This window comes from Vigna radiata, unplaced genomic scaffold, assembly GCF_000741045.1.
Source record: "Vigna radiata var. radiata cultivar VC1973A unplaced genomic scaffold, Vradiata_ver6 scaffold_247, whole genome shotgun sequence".
In the NCBI taxonomy this organism is placed as follows: Eukaryota; Viridiplantae; Streptophyta; class Magnoliopsida; order Fabales; family Fabaceae; genus Vigna; species Vigna radiata.
Window position 1 is genome coordinate 153,013 of NW_014541804.1, and position 3,530 is coordinate 156,542.

The 3,530-nt window shown below is 55.8% G+C and overlaps 1 protein-coding gene across 1 annotated transcript in view; it reads right to left on the minus strand.

Moving 5' to 3' along the window:
• Positions 1 to 62: 62 nt before the first annotated feature.
• LOC106778225 (loricrin-like) overlaps positions 63 to 3,530 on the minus strand; it is a 7,408-nt gene continuing 3,940 nt past the window's right edge. Inside the window, exons 3-6 of the mRNA XM_014666171.1 lie at positions 2,571 to 2,718; positions 1,983 to 2,301; positions 1,385 to 1,902; positions 63 to 1,120 (exon numbers count right to left, since the gene is read on the minus strand). Coding sequence (XP_014521657.1) covers positions 63 to 1,120; positions 1,385 to 1,902; positions 1,983 to 2,301; positions 2,571 to 2,718 — 2,043 coding nt within the window. The remainder of the gene's footprint in view (positions 1,121 to 1,384; positions 1,903 to 1,982; positions 2,302 to 2,570; positions 2,719 to 3,530) is intronic.

Here is a 3,530-nt window from a genome sequence, read left to right on the forward strand (position 1 = left end):
AACACCACCACCAATACCAAAACCAGCACCACCACCGCCACTGCCGCCTCAACCACCACCACCTACACCACCTCCACAACAACCACCAACACCGCCACCACCGCCGCCACCAACACCTCCGCCACCACCACCACCACCATCACCACCTCCACCACCAGCAGCAGCACTACAACCACCACCACCACAACCACCACTACCACCACATCCACCACCGTTGTTGCGGCCACCACCACCACCACCATTGTCGCCGACACCGCCATCGCAACCACCCCCAACACCACAACCATCACCACCATTACACCAATCACCACCACCACCACCGTCGCTGCCACCAACGTTGTGACATCCACCACCACCCTCGTCGCCGCCACCGTCGCCATTGCCACCACCACCACAACCACCATAATCACTGTCGCCGCTACCGCCACTACCACCACTGCGCAACCGCTGTCGCCACCACCATCACTGCCATAACCACCACCGCCGCCACCGCCGCCCCAACCACCGCCACCACCATTACAACCACCACTATCGTCGCCGCCACGTCCACTACCACCACCTCCACAACAACCACCACCATCACAACCACAACCACCACCACCAATACCATCACCGCCAGCACCGCTGCCGCCGCCCCCACCACCACCGCCACCACTACAACCACCATAAACACCACCACCGTCACCGCCAAGACCAATACCACCACCACCACAACAACAACCACCCTCTAAAATCACCACCACCGCCGCCGCCACTATCACCCCAAGTCCACCCCCGCCTCCACCACCACCACCACCACCACAACCACCACCATCGCCGCCGCCGCCACAAGCACCACATCCACCACCGACACCACCACAACCTCTGTCGCCGTCGCAACCATCGCCGCCACCACAAACACCACCACCCCTGCAGCCACCACCACTGCTACCAGCACCACCACAACCTCCACAACCACCACCACAAGCACCGTCACCGCCAACGTCGCCAGCACATCGCTTACGACCACCACCACAACAACCACCACCATCACCACCACAATCGCCGCTGCCACCACCACCATCTACAATACCACCCTCGCCACCACCACCATTCACAACAGCACCCCTGCCACCACCACCTTTGCCGCCATCGCCCCCACCACCACCACCACCACCACCACTACCAAAACCACCACCACCGCCGTCGCCGCCGCCGCAACCACCACCGCCACCACAACCACAACCACCATCAACACCACCGCCACCGCCACAACCACAACCTCCGTCGCCACCGCCGCAAGCGCCACCGCGACCACTACCACCACAACCGCCGCCGCCACCACCACCACCACTACCCTCACCACCACCACCACTGCCGCCCACACCACTACCACCACCATTACCACCACAACCACCACAACCACTACCATCGTCGCGACCACCACCACGACAACCACTACCACCAAAACCACCGTTGCTGCCACCACCGCCACCACTACTACCACCACCATCACTGCATCCACCACCAGTACAACCACCACTACAACCACCACTATCACCGTCGTCGCCAACACCACAACAACCAGAACCACCACCACTCTCGCCGCCACCATAACCACCACCACCCCCCCCACCGCCACCGCCGCCGAAACCACCACCACCACCATTATCGCCTCCACCGCCACTGCACCTACAACAACCACCACCGCCGCTGCCACTATCGCCACCGCATCCTCTACCACAACCACCACCACCATCACCACCTCCCCCACCAGCAGAACCACCACCATCGCCACCGCCGCCACCATAGCCATAACCACCGCCACCACCACACCCACCACCGCTACCATCCTCACCACCACCACCGACCCCACCCCCATCGTCACCATTAGCACCACCACCGCAACAACCACCACCACCCCTACCATAACCACCACCACCACTACCGTCACCACCACCACCACCCCGACAACAACCATCACCACTCCTACAACGACCAACTCTATCGCCACCACAACCACCACCGCCACCACCGTCGCTGCCACCGTGGCCGCCACCACCACTGCCACCCCCAACACAATAACCATAACCATAACATCAACAACCACCGCCGCCGCCGCCGCCGCAATCGCTGCTGCCACCACCACCACCAGCAATACCACCACCGCTGCCGCCACAACACCCGCTACGAGCAACACCACAACCTCCACAACCACAACCTCCACAACCACCACCACCAGCATTGTCGCCGCCAACGACGCCACCACCACCCTTACCACCACCACCACAACAACCACCACCATCACCACCACAACCGCCGCTGCCACCACCACAATCCACAACACCACCCCCACCACTAACACCACCTCCACCACCACCACCACCACCACAACCACCAACACCACCACCACCAACCCCACAACCACCACCACCACCTTCGCCGCCATCGTCACCACCAGCACTACCACGACAACCACCACTACCACCGTCGTCGCCGCCACCACCACCACCACAACCCCCACCACTAACCCCATCGTTGTCACTACCACAACTACCACCCACCGCCACCACCACCACCACCACTGCCACCTACGCAACCACCACCACCGCCAACACCACCCGAGCTTCCACAACCACCATCAACACCGCCGCCACCGCCGCCACTGCCACCACTACCCTCACCACCACCACCACAGTCGCCCCCACCAGTACCACTATCTCCATCATCACTGATGGGCTGTCGCGGCCCATACAAATTTAATTGCATATTAGAAATGCACTATAGCTAGGAATGACTCTTAGGTCGTCTCTCAAGGACCAAACTATGGTTCGAGTCTCAGGTCAAACACAAAGTGGGGGGGGTTATGAAAAGTTTGTGAATGTGGACGAATTAGGAAGGATGCAAATAGAAATGTAAAAATAGAATTGCAAAACGAAATCACATACAGAATAAAAACGGTTGGTCATTAACTTAATTACAATATTTCCAATCATAGATCAACAAAATAAAGTTGTGACTCAAACCTCTAATCCAACAAAGTTAACCAACTAAGCGTAGGTTAACCCTGTTTTCATAAAAGCGAACTAAGCGAACGCAGTGTTAATATCAAATCTAAATTACACCATTCAGTTACATCAACTAAGCGAAGATATAACACCAACTGGGTAACTAAGCGTATACCCAATTGCAAGTGCAAAAATATAATTCACATTAACCCAGTCAGAGTGCACAGACAATCACAATTCAAGAATCTCAAGGAAACAGTGCAATATCATCAATGACCAACCAAACTAAATTAAGCTACCATGGAAATTAAATTGAGTCGACTAAACAAATTAGACAACATCTAAACATCAAACAATGGTACCAATTAATTAGCAAACACAGTTAAAAATAATTAAATGCAAAACTAACTTAAACACATAAAAACAACTCAACCTACTAAGCAATTTAATTGAAAACAAAAGAAACCAACAAGCCTAATTTAATCCTAACAAATCACTTGACACAATGGCAATTAACAAATGAATTTAAAAGTCCAATTGGCC